Raw genomic sequence first — 22,779 nt, 5'->3', positions numbered from 1 at the left:
ACAAGGTATTGGTTTTGCCCTTCTGCCTTTCTGATGCTTTCTCTGCTTTGCCTGAAATCTGTGGTTGTGCTTCCCTCACTGCATTTTTCTGCTCCTCCTCATATATGTTATGATTCGGGATTACAGATGTCTGCTGGTTTCATCAGAGATTTTCACTTGTGTCTCATTCTCCTCCCTGGGACAGGGTGATTTCAGAGAAGAGAAGGGTCAAAGGCATCTGTATTCTGCTACCTTAAAATAGACATCCGTTTCAATTTTTTACATTTACAAGTAACACGTGAAATTCAAACAATCCAGATAAACTAAAGTCTCTTTTCAGCAGCCCCTTCCTCTCCAGAGATTTCCCTGAGGAATTGCTGTTATAAGTTTGACATGTTTTCTTCCAGATCATTTTCTTTGAGAGTGTGTGTGTGTGTGTGTGTGTGTGTGTTACACATATATGCTTTTAGAAGTGGTTATGTTTATGTCTTGTGTTTTGATTTTTTAAAATAATCATTCTGTGTTTGTGTTGTTTTACAACTTTTTTCACTTAATGACATTTCTTGGTGAGCTTTTCAGTACATACAGAGCTACCTCTTTTGGGGGAGGGGAGTTGGGAGAATATTTTGTAGAATAGATAATAGTTGACTTAATTTCTTGGGCATAAACTTTAGAATGTCTATTTTTTTTTTTTCTTTTTATGTTCTAAGCAATGTGGCAGTGAATATCTTTTTATATGTCCCCTGTAGATACATAGGGTTCATGGGATAGATAGGAAAAGGTTACACTTAAAGCTGCTAAGGCTATATACATTTTTTAATTTAATAAATAATGCCAAATTGCTGTCCTAAATTCACCATAATAGCACGAGAGTTTTCCCACATCCTTATCAGTACTTGATATTCTCTAACTAAAAAGTTTGCCAGTCTTATGGGGGGAGGGATCTTTTTTAATTTATATTTTGGTAGTAACTAATGAAGTTTAGATTCTTTTCATGTTTATTGAACACTCCTACTGTGTTGTCATTCCTTCATTACTTCCTCTACTTCATAGTTACTTTTTAGTGGTTTCAGGTGAGATTATAATTCAAACTATAACTCAGGTTCCAATCTATGAATGGCTACTTTGATTCTTAGAATTACTATAATGTGATCAAATTTCAGTGTTAAGATCACTATTGGGAAAAATAGGTTTTGTGGGTTAGGGTGTTTGGGGTTTTGTTTCTTTCCTGTCCTGTCTCAGAAGCTCAACATAAGTACGCAAGGAGACAAAGACATAGGAAAGAAATTGAATTATTATTATTAAAATTTAATTTTTTTTAGACACATAAACCTCAGACATCACGACCCAATCTCATCAAACCAGCTGCCCAGTGGCAAGATCTCAAAAGATTGGGAGAAGAAAGGCCTAAAAAGTCTAGAGCAGCCTTTGAATCAGATAAGAACGGCTATTTTTCAGTGTGTAACAGCTCATTGTTTGATTCTGGGGCACAGGATGATTCTGAAGATGACTACGGTGAATTTCTGGATCTTGGGCCTCCTGGAGTTTCTGAATTCATTAAGCCAAGTGGCCAAACAGAAAGAGAACCCAAACCTGGACCAAGTCATAACCAAGTAGCAAATGACATTGTCAACCCCAGATCAGAGCAGAAAATCGTTATCTTGGAAGAACGTGGCCTTCTTTTACCAGAAGGCGATCCTTTGGACTCTCAGAACCAGTCATCTGACTCAGAAACAGAGCTTTTATCAAACTTTGGAGAATCACCTGGTATCCTGGATGATCAGGTCATCGAAGAAGGCTGCTGGTTAGACCATCGTTACTTCCAGTCCCTAAACCAGCAGCCCCGGGAGATAACAAACCAGGTGGTTCCTCAGGAGCGGCAGCCCGAAGCAGAACCAGGCCCATTGTTGTATCAGCGTGAGCCCCCAGGGCTGGCTTTTCCAAGGCCGGCTTTTCCAAGACCAGAACCCCAGCAGGATGGGATTCCGGGCCCCTCCTCTCCGCAGCCTGGCCATCCTCTAGGAGAGCTTGAAGACCAGCAGTTAGCAATAGATGATGAGGAGCCCGGGCCAGCCTTTCCACTACAAGGATCTCAGGAGCCCAATTTGGAAAACCTTTGGGGGCATGAAGCTACTGAGGTAGATCAAGAACTCGTTGCACTTTTAGTGAAAGAAACAGTAAGTTTTATTTTATTAAGTAAATAATTATAGACCCTAAATTCGCTGCATTTTCTTTTACTTCAAAATCATTGTGTTGGGGCGGGGGGCTTCATTTTCTTAAGGGATATACAGCTAGATATATAGAACAGAAGAAGAGAAACTCTGATGATACAGAAATTAAATTAGGATCCTTTAATCTATCCTTAACACCCCCCCCCTCCCAACAAGCCCTATGGGATTTTAGCAGCAGATCATGGGTACCGTGGTGCTGTCATAAGAGCAATCTGGTTTTAAAAAGCAGCCTGTCATAAAAGCAGCCTGGTTTTAAAAAGGCTTTCAGTTAACTCTAATTCAGACCCATAAAACAGGCTAGAGGTGCACTGTCTAATGTGGTAGCCTCATGTGGCTGTTTAAGTTTAAACGTCTTAACAAATAGGGGCTCCTGGGTGGCTCAGTCGGTTAAGCATCTGACTTCGGCTCAGGTCATGATCTCAAGGTCCGTGAGTTCGAGCCCCGCATTGGGCTCCGTGCTGACAGCTCGGAGCCTGGAGCCTGTTTCAGATTCTGTGTCTCCCTCTCTCTCTGACCCTCTCCCGTTCATGCTCTGTCTCTCTCTGTCTCAAAAATAAATAAACGTTGAAGAAAAAAATTAAATGTCTTAACAAATAAAAGCTGAAATTCCATTTCCAGTGGTACTAGTCACATTCGGTGTGCATGATAGCCACGTGGGGCTGAATAGCTCCCATGTTGGCAAGCACAGAATAGAACGTTTCCATCATTGAATGGAGTTCTGTTGGATATCCTTGATGTAGCACGTAATGCAGGGCTGTGTGTTCTGGCTCAGCTGCTGTTTGCCTTTGAACAAGCCCTTAACCCTCCTTCCCCCAGGTGTTTTCATCCGGCACACTAGCTCACGTGCATCTTAAGGGGTAGTGCTTTACTCCCCTTTGGATTGCCTTTGCCGGGGCTGAGATGTTCAGTGTTTTTTGAAAGAGTGAAGAATGGATATGCAGAGTGGCAGAGGACCCGATAATTGCTAGGGGCTTCTCTAGAGTCCACAGTCTCTGTAGACAGAGAAGTCTGGGCACAGACCTGCTTTACAGCCCTTTTGTCATCTTCAGTCATTTTACTTTTTGCCCTCTGGCTGTTACTGCAATTTGAAACCGTTGTAGTGGATAAAATATGAATAATGTCTTTATTCCTTTTTAGGAAGCGAGATTTCCAGATGTTGCAAATGGGTATGTTGAGGAGATAATTCATTTGAAGAATTATTATGATTTGAATGTGTAAGTACACTACCATGCCTTTTTTTTCTTAGTGTGGTAAAATACACATAATATGAAAACCTACCATTTTTACCATTTTTTAGGTATATAGACCATTGGCATTAAGTTTCTTCACAGTTTTGCACAACCATCAACACCCTCTCCAGACATTTTCATTTTCCTAAGCTGACACTCTGTCCCCTTTAACGTTAACTTCTTATTCCCACCGCTCCTCCGCCCCCCAGGCCCTGGGACCTACACTTCTACTTTCTGTCTCTCTGAATTTGACTACCCTAGGGACTTGATATTAGTAGCATAACACAGTATTTGTCTTTTTGTGACTGGCTTATTTCACTTAGCATTTTGTCGTTTTTAATAATCCTATTTGAAGAGTTCTCATTTTTGTCACATACAGACTGTTGTCTGGGTTTTACTGAATCCTGCGTGGCTGTGGAATGAAGGTGTTTCATTAATTCTGAGCATTGATAACTCATTTTGGTCGAGGTTGTATTTTGGTCAGGTTGTTAAAAGACATTTTCTTCCCTGTGGTTGTAACAGTGTTCTGCGACCACTTTCTCTATTTGGGAAAATGCATAGAAGTGTTTCTTTAGTCCCTTTATCATAAAAATGTGAACTGTGATTTTGTAAAAATATAAATGTTCTGGTTGGAGGGGGAAGAATAAAATTTTTTTTAAATAAATAAAAATAACCGTGTCCCAAAGAATACAAAATGAAAAGTCAGTCTCTTTCCTTTCACACTCTTTCCCCTCCTTACAGCATGCGGAGGTAAAACAGTTACAAGTTAATGAAGAACAGTAGAATATTGAAACTAATAAAATTTTCAGCTAATTAACACGGAAGGGGGAGTATACCAAAACCTCCGTCCTCAGAGATTATAGCTTCTACCGTGGTACCCACTCAGGCAGGGGTGCAGCTGGGAGCTGTTCCCTGCCATGGCCGAGAGGAAAGAGCCCCGTTTCCCAGGTCAGCAGCCTAGAGGAGATGCTTATTCCTAATTTGTACAAAGACACTATTGGTGCCAGTGGCCACCCTATTGCCCTCTGTCCAGCGGCAGCGCTGTGACCAGTTTTTAAACCAGGATTGAGTCAAGGTTTTCATCATGTATTTATCTCTTTAGCTGTTTAATCTAGAACAGTCCCCCACTTACTTTTTAAAAAAAAATGTTTTTTAACATTTATTTATTTTTGAGACAGAGACAGAGCATAAACGGGGGAGGGTCAGAGAGAGGGAGACACAGAATCTGAAACAGGCTCCAGGCTCTAAGCTGTCAGCACAGAGCCCGACGCGGGGCTCGAACTCACGGACCGCGAGATCATGACCTGAGCCGAAGTCAGCCGCTTAACCGACTGAGCCACCCATGCGCCCCGCCACTTACTTTTTTTAATGACATTGACTTTTTCCCCCTGGTATTTTTTAACATAGATTAAAAGACTGTACAGCAAGCATCGGTACATCTGCCACATGGATTGTTATCTGCTTAAGGAACATCTTGCCCCTTTACTTCTTCTTGCTCTTTTTTAGAGTTACTGTGAACTTAAAGGTTTTACAGAAGTGGTGTTTTACAATCAGTTACAACCTTTTTGTGTTTGATACAGAATTATCCTAAGTTTGACTAAGATACAGAATTATCCTAAGTTTGAGCCTCTTAAGATGCATCTGTGTCTTTTTGGCGTGGTCCTTATTAGTCTGAGCCGGCGTCCTTACTTTCTAAAATACCGAGTTGCCTTTGCTTACCTTGAACTTTTCTGTCCTAAACCTGGAATCTTGTCGTTTCTCCAAGAAACCTAGGTTCTGTAGAGTAAGGGTCGATCCTATAAACTACTACCTGAGGACTAGACCTGCTCCTCATTGCCACTGCCATGTCATCACTTGTAGGCTATTTCAGGGGACAGACAAGGCTTTTTAATCATGGGCTTATATTTATAATTTCCCATCCAGATTTAACTATTTAAGGTTTTTTTTCTTGGTCTTTCTAAATTTTACATTTATGTGTTCTTCCACTAAAACGTTAATTTCCAATAACGTTAATATATTTTGTTTGTTCTACAGCATACGTAAAGTAAGGTAAAATTGTAGTACCAGTGTTACTATTAATGAAAACTATTGATTGAGTGAAGTAAGAAATGTTTGATAGTTACTTTGTGCTTCATGCATTGAGGCAGTACAGTTAGAATGCAGACTGTTGTAGGCCGTAGATGGATGATGTTCCTTGGTTCTGGAAATTTGGTAGCCATTGTCTGTTCAGATCCTGTTCTCTTTCTCCCCTCTGCTTTAACGCTCTCCCCCTTGCTCTGTGGCTCTTAACACCACCTCTTTGTCTCTGTGATTGATACACTCTGGATGATTTCTTCAGGGATGTCTTCCAGCTCACTAAGTGTCTTTTTAACGGCGTGTAATCTGCCTTTACACTCATCCACTATGTTTCTGGTTCCGGTTCCTATATTTTTTTCATTCTGGCATCCTTATAATTCTCCTTAACATTTTTCTAGTGTTATTTTTTACCTGTATTTTTAATTCATTTAGTTCTTCAAACACAGCGAATAAACGTAGCTTGTGTTCCGAGTGCGATCATTCTGATGTCAAGTTCTTATGAATCTCATTCTGTTGTTTCTGCTGGCTCTCTTGGTGTCCTGTTTCCTTGGGTTTCTTGTAAATTTTGATTGTGAGCTCATTTTTTGAGGTCTTGATAGAAACTCTGCCTTCAGGGGAGGATTTGCTGTGTCTTTCCTCATGTGCCTAGGGGTGATGTCGGTCTAGTACCACTTTATATTCCAGATTGTTGTCTGCAGGATCATCCGGAGAGTCAGCATTTAGTCCTGGGTTAGGACTGGGTAGTCTTCACCAGTTCTCACAAGGCGTTTGGTTTTCCTCTCCATCCATTCATCGTCAGTGTTAGGGCTTGCTTTTCCTTGTGCTTTGTGAGCTTTGTCTCTTAACCTTGTGCGCCCTGTGAACTAAGGGCTCAAGTCTGTTAGGATCGATGAGTGCACTCTGGACAGTCTTGCCTCTGTGTTTAGCTCACTTCTCCGGGGTTTTACTTTCGCTTAGGTTTGGACTCCTAGGAACTCCTAACTATAATTTGATGTACTTTGCAAGTTCTTTTTTAATATTCAGCATTTTTCAAACCTTTTTTATTGTGGACTGCAATACTGTTACGGAAAAATGGACAAAGTAAAGATAGCTGCTTAATTTATCACAAATCAAGCATGCATGTAACTACCACCCAGAAGTCCTCAAAAATTTGAATGTTGCCACCATCTGTGAACACTGAAGATTTTGTGAAGATTTCATATTGTCTCTATTCTTTTGTGACTGCCTTCTTTCACTCAGCATTCTGTTTCTGGGGTTCTTCTGTGCCCTGTGTAAGTATAGTCCATTCATTTTCATTGCCATGTGGTATCTATTTGTATTAAAATACTGTAATTTTTCCTTCTACTTTTTTTTTAAATGTTTATATTTGAGAGTGTGAGTGTACGCGAGTGGGGGAGGGGCAGAGAGAGACAGAGAATCTGAAGCAGGCTCCAGACTCTGTACTGTCAGCACAGAGCCCGATGCGGGGCTCGAACTCCCAAGCCATGAGCTCATGACCTGAGCTGAAGTCAGACGTTCAACTGACTAAGCCACCCAGGCACGCCTTCCCTCTCCTTTTGATAGACAGTTGAGTTGTTTCCACTTTTTGATTTTCACAAATAATGCACCTTTGAACCTGCTTCTACATGCCTCCCATGCTCCATTCCTCGCCAGATTTAGCCTTCTTCACCATCCTGTAGGCTACTGGTATTTTCAAGCAGGAATTTTTTATTTCTGAAATTTTTGGGACGCCTGGGTGGCTCAGTCAGTTGAGCATCCGACTTCGGCTCAGGTCATGATCTCACAGTCTGTTGGTTCGAGCCCCGCGTCAGGCTCCGGGCTGACAGCTCAGAGCCTGGAGCCTGCTTAGGATTCTGTATCTCCCTCTCTCTTTGCCCCTCCCCTGCTCATTCTCTGTCTGAAAAAATAAGTAAAACTTTTTTAAAAATTATAAAAAAAGATTGGAACATAAACATGTAACGATGAGAGCCTCTTGAGTTCTGCCTTGTGGAATTCCGTATCTTGCAGCATTTCAGTATGTGATCTTCTGAAGATGTTAAAATACAAAATGAGAGGTGCCTTGGTGGGCACAGTTAGTTAAGTGACTTCAGCTCAGGTCACGATCTCTTGGCTTGTGATTTCGAGCCCCACGTCGGGCTCTGTGCTGACGGCTCAGAGCCTGGAGCCTGCTTCAGATTCTGTGTCTCTCTCTCTCTCTGCCCCTCCCCTGCTCGCAATCTGTCTCTTTCTCTCTCAAAAATAAATAAACATTTAAAAATAATAATAAAAATACAAGGTGAATGGGTCAGAGAAGAACCCCCTAAATTATGGTTGGGAGGTTTTTTGGTTTGTTTTCCAGAAAGTATACTTCCCATTCTACCTCTGTGTCCTATACTGTAATTCTGTATTTCACACTTTAGAAAATACGTAAAAATAGAAAACGTTTTTAAGGGTGAGACTTTTTAAAAAACAGGAGTTGTAGTAGTTTCTTCCAGTACCCTAGCAGATCGTCTTTCATGCACCCCACTTGGAGACCATTGGCTTCACTCGTGGATAACTAGTCTATCAAAGAAGCTTCTTCACTGTGTGACCTTTTTATCTTTCCCCAAATTCCTGATACCTGGCAGTTTGTTGGGTTGTAGTAGCCACACTTACCAGAACATTACGAACAGGCATGTTTGAAATGGAGGAGCTGTTCCACTTCTGGGTTCTAGTATGTCCAGATGTGCACGTGAACAGAGTTTAGACCTTGAGGCCTTTCCCCATAGATACTGAGTGATTCTTGGTGGTGGCTAATCCTCAGGTCAGCCTGCCAAGATCTGTATAACCCGTAGTGCTCATCACTTCATACCAGAAAAGAGAATCGCCGTTAGTGACTGTGGTTTCGAAGAGAAACGTGCTCAGAGTTCTTGACCTGGGGTGCCTCTCCTTGCTACAGCTGTGGTGCAGGAAGAGGATTTTCCCTCTCTGGGCCTCTGGCACTGTGTTCCAGTAGACTGGGCATGGTGATCACCAAGAGAGCTTGGATATGGTAAGCACATGGGGTTCCTGAAGTGATGGTGAAGAAGAAGATGTGGAGGGATGCCGACCAGTGCTGACCAGGTCCTTGAGTAGGCTAAGGAGGGGGCTTTGCAATCAGGCTGATACTGGGGCTCCTCGGGGTTGCAGAAGAAGCATGCCTCTCCATTGCTCGGTTCCCCAGCACTGGCCCGTGGGTGAGAAGAGATGCTGGAGGGGAGTGCTTTTCCTCTGTCCTCTTCCTGTCTTATTTACTTAAGTAAGTATTTACTTACTACCTGTCTTACAAGTAAAGGCTCCAGTATTGGAGCCAACACGGGGCAGGAGAGACCTGGAAAGAAGAGAGTTGAGAATCATGGAGCGGAGTCATCCTAAGAACCTGCAGGAGCAAGGGAGGGGAAAAGGATGGAGGAGCCATCCCGCATCCTTAGCCTACTCAAGGACCTGGTCAGCACTGGTGGCCCTTACGTGGCCCGTGAGCTTCCCTGCTACTGCAGCGGCTTGTGCTGCATGCCGCCCAGGCTGTTGCTGTCGCTGTGGAATCGTCCCAGGAGCTCAGTTTGTCGCCATATTGGGTTGTTTCGGGGTGAAGAACCTTGCTGGTTAACGTTTGTTAAATCTGGGCAATGATACATCAGCGTGTGTTACTTATATTCCTTACCTTTAAAGTATTTCATGAGTGATGAAAGGACAAGGCTGTGGGTTTGGTATTAAGAGAGTCCATCCTTTTTTTTTTTAATATAATTTATTGTCAAATTGGTTTCCATACAACACCCAGCGCTCATCCCAACAGGTGCCCTCCTCAGTGCCCATCACCCGCTTTCCCCTCTCCCTCACCCCCCATCCACCCTCAGTTTGTTTTCTGTATTTTAAGAGTCTCTTACGGTTTGCCTCCCTCCCTGTCTGTAATTTTTTCCCCCTTCCCCTCCCCCCTGGTCTTCTGTTAAGTTTCTCAACTTCCACATATATCTGTCTTTCTCTGACTGACTTATTTCACTTAGCATAATACTCTCCAGTTCCATCCACGTTGCTGCAAATGGCAGGATTTTATTCGTTCTCAGTGCCAAGTAGCACTCCATTGTGTCTATAAACCATATCTTATTTATCCATTCACCAGATGATGGACATTTAGGCTGTTTCCATAATTTAGCTATTGTTGAAAGTGCTGCTGTAAACATTGTGGTACATGTGCCCCTGTGCATCAGTGCTCCTGGATCCCTTGGGTAAATTCCTAACAGTGCTATTGCTGGGTCGTAGGGTAGCTCTATTTTAATTTTTTGAGGAAGCTCCACTGTGTTTTCCAGAGCAGCTGCACCAGTTTGCATTCCCACCAACAGTGCAAGAGGGTTCCCATTTCTCCACATCCTCACCAGCATCTATAGTCTCCTGATTTGTTCATTTTAGCCAAAAGACAGTCCATTCTTTTTTTTTAAAATTTTTTTTTCAACATTTTTTATTTATTTTTGGGACAGAGAGAGACAGAGCATGAACGGGGGAGGGGCAGAGAGAGAGGGAGACACAGAATCGGAAGCAGGCTCCAGGCTCCGAGCCATCAGCCCAGAGCCTGACGCGGGGCTCGAACTCACGGAGCGCGAGATCGTGACCTGGCTGAAGTCGGACGCTTAACCGACTGCGCCACCCAGGCGCCCCAAAAAGACAGTCCATTCTTAAGCAGACATGGCCTGTTCCTTCAGCCTTGCAGTTAGCTGTGTAAACTGAATGTCACTCAGATTGCTCATGGGGATTTATATTGCCATAGGGTTAAAAAAATATTAATAGAAGGTTAATTTTTCCATTTATTTACTTAGCAAGCTGGTTTTTGTTCTTTGTTTTATTTTAGTGAGAGAGAGAGAATGCAAGCAGTGAGGGGCAGACAGAGAGAGAGAGAGAGAGAGATTGAGAGAGAATCCCAAGCAGGCTCCATGCTGAGTACAGAACCTGACATAGGTCTCGATCCCACAACCCTGAGAATATGACCTGAGCCGAAATCAAGAGTCGGACGCTCAACCGACTGAACCACCCAGGCGCCCAGCAAACTGTTTTTAATTGTGAATGCGAATACGTTTTCCCATCCTTTATTTGTTAGCGTTTTCTGACAAACAGTAGATCCTCTTCATCTAGATTCTCCAGCTCCATCCAGTTCAACCAGTAAGAATTTCTGTGACTTCATTACATTGACTAATAGAAAACTTCAGAGAAGTGTGCGTTTTTAGTATGCTTATTGCTTTTTAAAGTTAGAAGCAAAAAGTAGAAAGTAAGTGTATCTTTTTTATTTGTTTCATTTTTCTGATCCACAAACATTTTAATTTCTTAAGCCAGTCATAGTGTATGACAAGGCACATTATTTTTCGAACGTTGTATTTGAATCAATGGGCAGGTGTAGGATTTGGAAGCGCTATGAAAATAATGTTATTTATTTTTGCAGACTTTGTAATTTTCTTCTGGAAAATCCAGAGTATCCAAAGAGGGAAGACAGAGTCATTATCAACCCCAGTAGCAGCCTGCTTGCCAGCCAAGATGAGACCAAGGCAAGTGGCGTGCTCTTTGTTTTGCAGTCTCTACCTGGGAGTGCTCTGCTGTTTTCATTTTTGTGGGAAGAAAGTGCTTTGTCAGAACACATCCTTAGAGAGCAGCCTGCAAAACAGGATTTCAGAATATACTTCTCCTTCAGTGGGATTTCTGTCCTGAGCCACTTTGGCTTCTGTATTTAACTTCTTTTACGGTAACTCCATCTTCTCTTCCCACAAAAGTTAAACCCTCCATGTCTTTAGTCTTACAAAGCAAGTTTTTAAAATGAGACCAGAATTGGCCAAGATTTTTCATTTCTTTTTTTTTTCTTTCAATATTTTATTATGAAAATTTTCAGACATATGGTAAGTAAAGCCAAATGAATTTTACATGGATCACCTCTATACCCAAGTATACCAGCACTACTAGTAAAAGTTAACATTTTATTACATCCACTTTATAATATCCACCCCATAGAATGACATATCCAGTTGTCTGTCAGTACGTCTCTCTTATATTTCATTTCATTATGATGCACTTCAAAGTAAATCACAAAAACATCAACACTGCTCCATACACACTTTTTTAAATGATCCAAGCACTTTTTTATTTTTTTTAATGTTTTTTTATTTTTGAGAGAAAGAGTGTGAGTGGGGGAGGGGCAGAGAGAGAGAGAAAGACACAGAACCTGAAGGGGCTCCAGGCTCTGAGCCGTCAGCACAGAGCCCGACATGGGGCTCGAACTCACAAGCCGTGAGATCGTGACCTGAGCCGAAGTCGGACGCTTAACCGGCTGAGCCACCCAGGCGCCCCACTTCTCCATACATACTTAAGCATGCATTTCATTGCCTAGAGTTCATTGTCTGTTTATAGTTTTTCTTATGATGTGAGATTTATATACAGTGCATGTACCTATATAACTAAATTCTGTATCCTGGTATAAACAGTTTGATTTGCTAAAACCTTAATCATCGTTTTTATTTGTAATCCTAACTGGTATTTAGTGTGTCAGGTGGAAAGGAAAGTCTAGAACAGAACCGCTTCATGGCTGCTAAGTCCTACTCTCCACACCTTGTTTTGACTCTCCTCCATATTCTGTAACAGAAGTACTAGTTTTTTGAACATTTTGTGGAAAGATGACTGACGGATTGGTTTCACATCCGTAGCTATACTTTTTTACTAGTCCTGGCTGGTAAAACTAGTCACCAGACTCTAGGCAGCTTATTTAGCATCTCTGAACCATCAATTTCTTCATCTCTGTGCAGGGCTGGTAACCCCCATAGAGTGATTATCAGTACAAGTGAGAGTATTCTGTTTTGTAATAAACAGTTCTTTTTTTTTTTTTTAATTTTTTTTAACGTTTATTTATTTTTGAGACAGAGAGGAACAGAGCGTGAGTGGGGGAGGGGCAGAGAAAGAGGGAGACAGAATCCGAAACAGGTTCCAGGCTCTGAGCTGTCAGCACGGAGCCCGACGTGGGGCTCGAACCCACGAACCGCGAGATCGTGACCTGAGCTGAAGTTGGATGCTTCACCGACCGAGCCACCCGGGCGCCCCTTGTAATAAGCGGTTCTTAAAGTGATTTGTGCCACACGGGAAATGCACTTCCGTTCTCCTAACGTTATGCCTCTCTCTCGTTTCAGTTGCCTAAACTAGACTTTTTTGACTATTCTAAATTGGCTCCTCTTGACCAGCGCTGCTTCATCCAAGCTGCTGACCTCCTGATGGCCGACTTCAAAATGCTCAGCAGTCAGGACATCAAGTGGGCCCTGCATGAGCTCAAAGGACACTATGCAATCACCCGAAAGGTGCTCATTGGTCTTCTTGGTGGGGTCACACCTCATGACTACTTCTTCCCTTGATAACAGAATGAAGAGTTTAGCTTGTGGAAGTTGGATGGTTTATGATGGCAGAGAGCTGAGGAGTTTGTCAGGGTGAAGATAAATAGACAAAGGTATTTGCTGATCAGGAGGAACTGAATGAAAAGAAAGATTAGCAGCAGGGAAGTTGTAGGGTCTCGTGGCTGCTTCATTCAGTGGAGCATGTAACTCCATCTTGGGGTCAGGAGTTTGAGCCCCACGTTGTGTGTGGAGCCTGCTTTTAAAAAAATGTGTCAAAAAAGAAGCAGGGAAGTTGTGGTTTACCCGTGAGGATATAGAGGGTAACGAATGTCACGTGGAGAGCGAGATGGCTAGGTGTGAAACGTGTGTTCCAGCGCCCCTCCCTGATTTCCTCTCCAGCTGGGCCCAGGTCACATGGGTGAATGTGGCCTCACCCTGAGTCTAGCCCCTTCCCCCTTTAGATGGCCAGGAAGGTCCACGCAGCTGTCCACAAACTCCTCTAATTGTAGGTTACGCTTAGGTAAAATTACTCTGAGGGGACCGCATAGTTAGTGCTTTCTATTTCTGGATCTCATTCCTCACGCTAAATAGAGGATGCTGTACTGTCAGGGAAAAACGAATGAGCTTCCCCCCAAAACCAGCGACCACAAGAAAGAAAGGGTCTTTCATCTTTAGGCTCTTCTAGCATCTTCACTGCTCCATTGGTGCCTGACACCTTTGCTGAGCTCCCAGGGAGCCCAGATGAGAAGTGAAAAGGACAGCTCTGTGGCCTGGGGGTGGGTTGGTCCTGGGAGCAGTAAAAGGAACTTGGCTAGCAGATGCTTGTCCCTGGTCATCCCACAGCCCACTCATCACTTGGGTGGGAGGTGGTAGGGCTTTGTGGCTCCCCTGTTATTTGTACTTTCCTTATCCCTTTCTCGGTTTTTCTGGCCCTTCATATTTTTTGTGGTGTCTGCTTGTTTGGGTGGGTAGTTTGAAATTTTACCGGGTTTTGGAATGGGGTGGATTGGACTGTTCGAATGGAAGTGGGTGTTTAAGGGGAAGTTCTGTTTGGCAGAAGCTAAAACCTGATGCCCTCTGTTCAGAACCTCTCCCTGCTGGGTACAAATGGTGCGTAAGAGTTTTGCCCTAGACAGCGATGCCCACGTGGGTAGGGTGTGGGAAGCACACCCAGGGATGTTTCTCATTACGGCCACAGTAGGCCTTCCGTGTGCCACCCCGCACGCATGATGATCGCTTAGTTTACTAACATACGCATGTTCACCGGAGCCCATCACAGTTCCCTGGATTTTTCCCCCTTTGATTACGAACATCAAACACGTATAAAATTAGCGATTGTATTTTAACGAGCCCATGCTTACCCATCACTCCACTTCAGTAACTGTCAGTGCCGCCCAGTCTTGTTTCATCCCGCCCTGCCCACTCCCTCTCTCCCAGACTGTTTTGAAGCAAATTCCAAGGAAAGTTTCACTTTCTTTAAATCCATAACTATTTCAGTGTTTACCTTTAAAAGATAAAGACTCTTTTTTGAAAAACATAATCAAAATATCATTATCACACCTTAAAAATTAACATTATTAGGTATCCAGTCATTGTTCAAATTTCTCTGGATGTGTCAAAAACCTTCAGTTATATTGAGTTCCAAGTAAAATCTGTTTATTGCAGCTGGTTGATAGGTTACTTAAATCTCTTTTAATCTATAACTTCTCTCTCCTTCCTCCCCCTTTGCTTTTACTTGCTGCTCGTTTGTTGAAAAAAATAGGTTATTTATCCTGTAGGTTTTGGCCACGTAGATTTTGCTGACTGTATGCTGTGGCATCATTAACCGGTTCTAACATATCCGACCGATTCTAGTTGGATCTAGAATCTTGATCGAACTTAGGTTTGATTCCCCCCACCCCTTGAGTTTTAATTCCAGTTCTACCAGGTAGGTCTCTGATTTTGAGCAAATGTCTTCAACGTGTGGAACTTCAGTTTTCTTGGTGAACAGTGGATGCCTTACGTGGCTAATGGGAGAATCGGGTTGGGTACAGTGTGGAGCGAGCCCGTCACAGCGGTTCGCATGTATCAGGTTTCAGTAAGAAGTTCCCTCCATCCACGCTTCCTTCTGTGTGCTGTGGGACACTTGTCAAGCCTCTGTATTTAGAAGTGACTTGGTAACTGCCTCACAGTGTGATTTTAAGAGTCCGTTCTCAGAGTACTATTACAAGAGCACAAGAGCCTTCTGTGATTTGGCCTCCTTAAGTTCACAGCACCGAGCTCCCCCTGGAGGGGCCTAGGACCCGAGGGCCTGCTCTGCTTTGTTCCCAGCCTGTGCTGTGGAGGCCAAGGGCTCAGGAAGACTCGTCCCCAGTGCGTGTGTGGTCAGATATATTTTAGCTCAACTCTTTTTACGGACGTATCCTGTGAGTAGGTTTCTCGCACACCACAGTGCAGCTGCAGGAATGTTTCTTCCGGCTGTTACCCTCTGTAGGGACAAAGGTGCTCTCAAAAATAAGTAACTTCTAGACTGGAGGGAACAGGTCATCCTTAAAACTCACGGCAGGAACTGCTTGGTAAAATGAATGCTAATTTTTATCAAAGGAATTTTCAGCCATAGTTTTAAAAATCAATTTGTGCCAAAATGCTTATTTGTAATTTGGGGGGGGGGGGGTAATTCTTTAAACCACGGTCTGAAGCCCCCTTCTTCACCCTCTTCCTCTGTTCTCCAGAGACAACTCGACTCTCTCTCTGTCTTCTTTCTAGTACTTATCTCCACATTTATTAACACATGCTTATGCTTGAGTTATTAGTTTTAATAATTATTTTAGTTTTCTTTTATAGTGGATGGGGATCTACGCCTTACCCATACACACTCACCTTTTTGATACGTGATTTTGTTAAATCTGTTTTTAAAGTTTTTGTTATGATTTATGTAAATGTTCACTGCTAGGGAAGATAATATACTACAATAATGTTTCCTTTATTGAATTTTCTATTTTTCTCGGGGTTAAAATTGGTTGCCTTTGTTTTTTTCATTTGCTTTTTTTGTTGTTGCTTTATTTTTTGATCCTGTGGCTGTCTTTTCATGGCCAACAACTCTAAAACACTCTTCTATTGTCAAACCTATCCATTAGTCCTCAGTTCATTTTTTTCCCTTTCCTCCTCTGCACCTCGTAACATAGCTGTCAGCTTAGGAATTCCCTTTGCCTTTGGACAGAGGTTGATCCTCTGTGTTCTAGACCTGACAACTTTCTCTTGGTGTGCACACTCACATGTGGCCGATAGTACCACTGGGTTTCTCCTCCAAGTTTTTCCTCTGTGATTCTGCCACAGATCTAACTCTTCCATTCAGACAGCGTGTTGAGTGCTTGCTACAGACCATTCACTAGGAGTGTCACAGTGAACAGTTGCAAGATCCTTTCCCCTGTGGAGCTTAAAATACTAGTGGGCGGTGTCGTCCTTTGAATCAGCCCTTCAGTCCTCTGCCATGTGCTCATTCTGGGTGTCTCCGCTCCCCAGCCTTCCTAGATGTCTCCCCTGTGTACTTTAATGATCACCTCTGTCTCCATGCAGGTGACACGTCCCCATTTCTAGACCTGACCTCCGCCAGCCTCCGTAGAGGAGTCTCTGGCCACTTCTCAACTTTTATTTCATCAAACGCCCATTGTAGTATTTTTAGGTCCTCGCTTGAAGGAATTTTGGCTATTGTCAAGATATCCTAAGAATCTTGTATCCTTACCAGATTGTATCCTTGATTCTCAGGACCAATACCTTGAGTGGGGATTTGATTTGTGAATGTGAGCAGGCTGGAGGGAGAAATGCCAGCTAAGTGTAAAAGGAAAAATGATCTTCAATATCTCGTATTCCTGTGTTCTTCCTGGTAGGTTTTTTGAGTACTTCCTGTGTGATAGTTATCACCTAGACCCTGAGGACAGTGGCTTCTATAGAACACAAATTAACTTCCTTCCAGAGAGCTTTCAGTCTATTTGAGAAGATTAAAAGGGGAAAAAAGATTAAAACAACATGGTGTTCTAAAAGAGTGAATAAAGGTACACGAGAACACTAGGAAAGAAATGAGGGCGTCATTTGAACAAGATTTTAAGGGAAGGGTGTTTTCACTAGAAGAATCTTGAGTGCAGAGGCAAGAAAAAGTAAGCACGGTGCCTTTGGGTATGTAGGTGTGAACTCTAGCAGTTCCTATAAGGAAAGGATTCTGATTTATAATTTTATTTGGTCTGTTTCACTAGACGTTTAGTTAATACTAAGACAAGTGCTGATTGATATAACTACTGAGGTAAGATTTCGGAGGCTCCTTAATTTGTTGGCAACATCTGTTTTTTTTGTTTTTTTTTTTAAATTTATTTATTTATTTTTGGGACAGAGAGAGACAGAGCATGAACATGGGAGGGGCAGAGAGAGAGGGAGACACAGACTCGGAAACAGGCTCCAGGCTCCGAGCCGTCAGCCCAGAGCCTGACGCGGGGCTCGAACTCACGGACCGCGAGATCGTGACCTGGCTGAAGTCGGACGCTTAACCGACTGCGCCACCCAGGCGCCCCAGTAAAAATAGTATTTAAATGGGAGAAAGGTAGTGATCCTATTTCACTTCTAGACAGGAGGGTGGTGCAGTTGCAAACCCAGTGGGCTGCCAGTTACAAGCTCTTAGTTCACATTCCGGTTTCATTAGTTGCTGACAATTGGCATCTACCCTTTGATCATCTCCTTTATAATATTCAGATTATTGTGCCTGCCCTGCCTTTTTTCCTGGGTTTTTGCAGATAGCCCTGGTTCAAGGATGGAGCATTTACTTCTAGGTAAAACTTGGTAGGAATTAGTGGTCTTGCCACACAAACACGTGACTTTAAGTGTTGGTGGGGAACACCTCAGATAGAACTCCGAAAAGAGGAAACAGAGTAAGGGAGGACGTTGGTCGGGGAGATGGAAAGGCAGTAAGATGAGCTGTGCTGTTGGCCGGCTCTTGGTGGGTCTCCCTGAACCGCTCTGGGAGGACCAGGCGGTGTCAAAGAGAGGAAGGACGTTTAGTCGTGCAACTGGCCTGAGTTCATATCCCAGTGTTAGTCAACTTGACTGGGCGCAGGTCCTTTGTCCATAAGCCTCGCTTGCCTCTGCTGTGAAAGAACACCTCCCTCGGGGGTGCTGTGAGATGAGCCGTATCCATGCCGCACAAAGGGCTTAGCCCACAGCAGTGCGGAGGCACACGGCCATTCCCTTCAGGTTCCCAGTCCTCAGATTTTGAAAAGGAAGGGACGGAAGGTAGGTGAAGGTGAAAGGGTGACGCTCCCTCTATTGGAGCTGGGATGCTCGTTTTCTCTTGCTTTCACTTTACCAGAGGGCCAGCCTAGCTGCTCCCCTCAGACATTCAGAATGTGACTTTTTAGCAACATTCCTGTAACACGTCCACATCCCTGAACCTTTTACTGTTCACCAAATGAGTATGAAATGCAAACTCTGCAGGTCGCTGCAGATACAGCCTGGGCTCGGTAGCCATCCTCGTCCCCCAGAAGCCCGTAGTCCGTAGAGGGGATAACAGGAAGCAGAATCAGACAAATAAGTGTGTAATTACCGTTAGCAGCATTTCGAAAGAAAAATGTAAGGTGCTCGGAAAAAGTGTAACAGGAGGACCTAAGGTGGACCAGGAGGCTCCGGGAGGACCTCCCTGAGCAAGAGATATTAAGCACAAACCTTGAATGTTCTAGAAGTAGGAGTTCAGTGAGAGGGATTTGGGGGGATGTCCCTCCCTGGGATGAGGAATACTGTAAAAGAGCTAAGTGGAAGGGAAAGGATCATGAATTCCATCTGGAAAGTGTGGAGTTGCCAGCATGTTGAGTGAGGTCTGCGAGGCCTACAAGTACAAAGAATTCATCTGGATTCTCGAATGGCCAAAGGAAGTGGGTTGGTGGGCGTCATCAGCACACACAGGGTGACCTCCCCGGCCTGGGTGAAGTAGGCACAGGAAGAGAGCTGAGGCTGCCTGGAGGCCTCCCTGCATGTAGAAGCCAGGTGGAGGAGGGTGGCGAGGAGGAGTGGGCAGAGAGGGCGCGGGACCCCGGGAGGGAAGAGCAGTCTGCGTCATCCGTGCGGCTGAGAGGCCTGGTGACACGGGGACTAAAACACGGGGTCTAGAGTTTGCCTCCTGTTACCAAGTAGGTAAGCTAGTTGAAAGATGGGCTTCGGTGCCCGATGGGAAGGGGTTGGAAGATGTCCAGGAGGTGAGGTGAGGAAACAGTGGCCAGATGGCACCTTTGACAGGTTTGGGCTGGGGTGTGGTGGCTGACCTGAAAGGGGAAAGAGGCAAGGGGAGGAAGGATTTTTTTTTTTTAAGATGGCAAAGACTCGAACACATTGAAGTATCGATTGGAAAGATATGAAAAAGAGAGAAGCTGAGGGTATGGAAGAAAAGGGATTATTACTGCTGGCCTGAGACTCGCGCCTTGCAGTGTGCTGTACAGGGAGAGGACTCAGGGGAAGCCGCAAGCAACATAGGGATGTTCGTGGGAAGTGGATGGGGAGTGTGGGCCAGAGGTAGACCATTTAGGGTATGCCTGTAGAGTGGAACTCGTCAGCCATCTGTTAGGTGAACTACCCTGGACGCAGTCGAGGACAGCTTGAACAGTTGGTGTTTCCTTATGTTGCCCTTTGTCAGTTAGCCTTTGCTTCTGCCCTTGTGGCAGTTTATGAAAGAAGAGAAAATAATGAAATGCTCCCTGTTCATTTTGCTGCGGCCCGTTTCTGGTAAGCCATGCAGGGGAGATAGCTGACACTGTGTGTCAGAGGAGGTTTGGGGCTGCCTGGCTTGCTTTCGTGTATTCTTGTGTCCCATGTACAGCGGTAACCTTTCCCTTTCTCAATTTCTAGGCCTTTTCTGATGCCATTAAAAAATGGCAGGAGCTATCACCAGAAACCAGTGGAAAAAGAAAAAAGAGAAAAGAAATGAATCAGTATTCTTACATAGATTTCAAGTTTGAACAAGGTAACGGCCAACTTTGAGTTTTGCTCACAGCCTGTGTAGTGACTGTGCAGACTGTCTCCTTCCCACACAGCCTGTAAAGGCCAGTCGTGGCGTGGCCGCCCTGCCGGGCCAGCCCAGGGACCGACTGCATGGACTGCTTTGAGAGCACGTCCATGTGTTTAGAAAGTGGCTGTGGTTGCCGCCCACCTTCTTTCTGCCTAGGGAACACCATGACCAGAACATCGTGTGCAGTGTCAGAGTTCGTGTGTGAGAAAGTGTTTGGGGACACTCTCGAACTTGGGGGGTGGGGGGTGGGGGGTGGGGCCGGTCTTGAAGGTGTGACAAGAATTCACTTTATCTCTGGTGAAATTATCTAGACCAGAGATTGATTATCTGTGTGCCCGAGAAAGTGGCTTCTGCACGGGAAAAGCACACAGCTCCTGAACAGCCACTTGTTTGTTGGACATTCTGTTGTTGATGAAATAATTTCTGAAAGCTCTTCCAGAGGGGTCACTTCGGGTTGGACTTTACGTCAGATCTGATCCAAGTAAACTTGTTGGATTTTACATCAGATGTGATCCGAGTCGTTTGTGTCCAATAAAAGAGCCCGCCATAAAATTTTCCTATAGATTATGTCAGAAATAGGATTATTTCCCTTTTGTTTTCTATTTGTCTTTCTCTCAAATCTGCACATAGTTAACGTAACTTGATTGCAGGTGTGACTAAATGGAAACTCTGGGAGGCAGCCAGGGAGTTGGAAAGGGTTTGGGTTTCTGAGCTCTTGAGGATCTGAAAGGAGACCGGTAGACTCTGAGTTGTGAGGTCCCCAAGCTAGTCTGTGGTACATTGCTCTCCTGCCATGACGTTCTCACACGTTTGCCGAAGGCTAAGAAAGTGGGGACAGCGTGTAGGTGGTTCTTCGTTCAGCTGAGTTTATCCACGGTTTAGACTAGGCATCCCCAGTACATAGTCATCCCATATTGGTTTCTAACTTCGAGTGGTAGAGGAAAGAAAGTGCCACTTTGCAAGATGGTCCACTCCCTTGTTGGTCAGCTCTATCTTTCATGGAGTTCTTTTATATCCGGTCAAGATGTTCCCGAAATTTCCTGCCACGGGTGTAGTTCTTGTCTCTGAGAAGACTTGGAATCTGTTGCTGCTTCATCTTCCTGACTGCCCTTCTCTGTGTGTCTCCTCTGCTTGTCAGAAGCTCTTTGAAAGTCTGGGTGAACATCCTCCACGTGAGTCTGCTGCGTGGAGACAACACACAGCATCGATATTTATGACTCACAGATACATTTAACCTTTCTTCACAGCAGCTTATAAGTACACATAGTCTCAGAGTCCTCTATCTGTTCCAGGAATCTCATTGTCCACCTTTTCGGCCGTTTGCCATCCAAGCACTGCTGTTTGGGTTGTACCTTGCTTGGCTCAAAGAGGAGACAAGATTCCCCCTCCACTGTTTATGGTTTAATCCGTTGATAACTACACAGTCTTCTCATGAAGATTGTGGGAGCATTTGGATGTAAACTGAGCATTAATAAAAAATACAACCTATCATCTCTTGCAAAGCTGACCAAGAAAATAAGACACAAATTGCCAATATTAGGTAGGAGTTAGCACCTTTTATGGGGGATATCACTGTAGGCCCTACAGACAGCCAAAGTGAATACTGTGAACAGCTTTGCACACAAAGATTTTACAAGTGAAATGGACCAGTTCCTCAAAAAACACAGACTACCAAGACTGACCCATGTTCAGATAGATCATTTGGATAGCCCTGTAGCTATTAAGAAAATTGAATCCATTGTTTTCCATGTCTTCCAAAAAAGAAATCTCCAGCCTCAGTTGAATCCACTAGAAAATTCTTCCAAACTTTTTTAGAAGAATGAACATTAATTCTATACAGTATCTTCTGATAACAAAAGCAGACAAAGACAGTACAAAAACTAGACCAATATCTGTAAATAGACATGCAAAAATCGCTAATAAAATATTAGCAAATAGGACATAGCGATGCACAAAAAAATTGTGTGCCGTGACCAACTCGAGTATATTCCAGGGGTGCAAGGCTAGTTTAATATTTTGGAAAACAATCCATATAATCCACCATATTAACAGACTAAAGAAGAAAAATTACATCATATTAATTGGTGCAGAAAAGGTGTTTAATAATATTTCACACCTGCGTATGATTAAAACTCAGAAAGGAGTTTGAGAGGAGCTGCTTCAACTTGGTAACATCTGCAAGAAAACCTAAAGCTAATGTCCTGTTTAATGGTGAATCCTTGCCCCCTAAAATTGGGAACAGGGGAAGGATGTCTTCTATTTACTGCTATTCAACATGTACTGGGAATTATAGCTAGTGGAGTAAAGTAAACGCACAGATCAGAAAGGAAGAAATAAACTGCCCCTATAAGCAGATAACGTGATTGTCTACATAGGAAACTCCAAGGATACTTCTAGAATTATTGAATAAGTTCAGTATCATTGCAGGGTACGAGGTCAACCGACAAAAAACAATTATATGCCAGAATGAGTATGTGGAAATCAAAGTTTAAAATACAGTGCTATTTATAATTATTCCCCCACACCTCCAAATTAAATATTTAGGTGTAAATCTAAGAAAACACAAGACCTGTGTGACAAAAACTACAGAACACTGAAGAAAGAAATCAGAGGAGAAAGAAGTCAATGGAGACGTGTATTATGTTCATGGACAGGAAGACTCCGCATAGGAAAGACGTAAATCCTCCCCACATCGATACACAAGCTTAATGTAATTCCTGTCAAAATCCCAGCAAGACTTTCTGGTGGCTACAGGCAACCTTACCCTAAAATTTACAGGGAAAGGCAAGGTACTGAAATAGCTAATTTAATTGTTAAAAAGAATGAAGTGGGGGAGAGGTATCAGGAACCTGATGTAGAAAATATTGATAAAGCAAAAGATACTATGAAGAAGAGACTTT

The 22,779-nt window shown here is 43.6% G+C and overlaps 1 protein-coding gene across 3 annotated transcripts in view; it reads left to right on the top strand.

Annotated features, from left to right (window-relative positions):
* The window catches only part of RNF216 (ring finger protein 216), a 146,740-nt gene that overhangs the window by 25,786 nt on the left and 98,175 nt on the right, over nucleotides 1-22,779 (top strand). For 2 of the 3 annotated variants that reach the window (XM_058711859.1, XM_058711860.1), the window contains exons 4-8: nucleotides 1,302-2,156; nucleotides 3,348-3,424; nucleotides 10,938-11,040; nucleotides 12,664-12,828; nucleotides 19,720-19,834. In XM_058711859.1, the coding sequence (XP_058567842.1) occupies nucleotides 1,302-2,156; nucleotides 3,348-3,424; nucleotides 10,938-11,040; nucleotides 12,664-12,828; nucleotides 19,720-19,834 (1,315 nt within the window). The remainder of the gene's footprint in view (nucleotides 1-1,301; nucleotides 2,157-3,347; nucleotides 3,425-10,937; nucleotides 11,041-12,663; nucleotides 12,829-19,719; nucleotides 19,835-22,779) is intronic. The other variant, XM_058711861.1, reaches the window with a different exon arrangement.

The sequence above is a fragment of the Neofelis nebulosa genome, chromosome 18 (assembly GCF_028018385.1).
Source record: "Neofelis nebulosa isolate mNeoNeb1 chromosome 18, mNeoNeb1.pri, whole genome shotgun sequence".
NCBI classification, from domain to species: domain Eukaryota; kingdom Metazoa; phylum Chordata; class Mammalia; order Carnivora; family Felidae; genus Neofelis; species Neofelis nebulosa.
This window is presented reverse-complemented; position numbering and strand designations above follow the sequence as displayed.